The sequence below is a fragment of the Acanthisitta chloris genome, unplaced genomic scaffold (genome assembly GCF_000695815.1).
Source record: "Acanthisitta chloris isolate BGI_N310 unplaced genomic scaffold, ASM69581v1 scaffold32431, whole genome shotgun sequence".
In the NCBI taxonomy this organism is placed as follows: Eukaryota; Metazoa; Chordata; class Aves; order Passeriformes; family Acanthisittidae; genus Acanthisitta; species Acanthisitta chloris.
In genome coordinates, this window is record NW_008658240.1 from 6403 (window position 1) to 6715 (window position 313).

Below are 313 nucleotides of genomic sequence, written 5' to 3' on the forward strand. Positions count from 1 at the left end.
CTGAGCTCTGTTCCAAAAGGTCTCCAGACCAGCCAAACACACCACTCTCCCCTTCCTACTCACTTGGTTAACTCCTGCTTCAGGAGCCCCATCACTGCTCCAAATCCTCCTTGCTCCTCTCCATCCTTCCCCCGCAGGAACTCAGCCACAGAGCCACAGCCTGCAGCCTGGACCAGCAGCTCCAGCACCTCCTGAGCCACTGCACGAGTCCTCTCATCACTCCAGGGCTTCTCCACAGCGTATGTGACAGCAAAGACGTAGACATGTCCCATCACTCTGCGCAGGATGGGCCCCACCACGGGCACCCCCAGCG

The 313-nt window shown here is 59.4% G+C and overlaps 1 protein-coding gene across 1 annotated transcript in view; it reads right to left on the bottom strand.

Annotated features, from left to right (window-relative positions):
- TTI2 (TELO2 interacting protein 2) overlaps window positions 1-308 on the bottom strand; it is a gene marked incomplete at its 5' end in the record, with an annotated part of 2900 nt that extends 2592 nt beyond the window's left edge. Inside the window, one exon of the mRNA XM_009085030.1 lies at window positions 64-308. Within this exon, the coding sequence (XP_009083278.1) occupies window positions 64-308 (245 nt within the window). The remainder of the gene's footprint in view (window positions 1-63) is intronic.
- Between the last annotated feature and the right edge of the window lie 5 nt (window positions 309-313).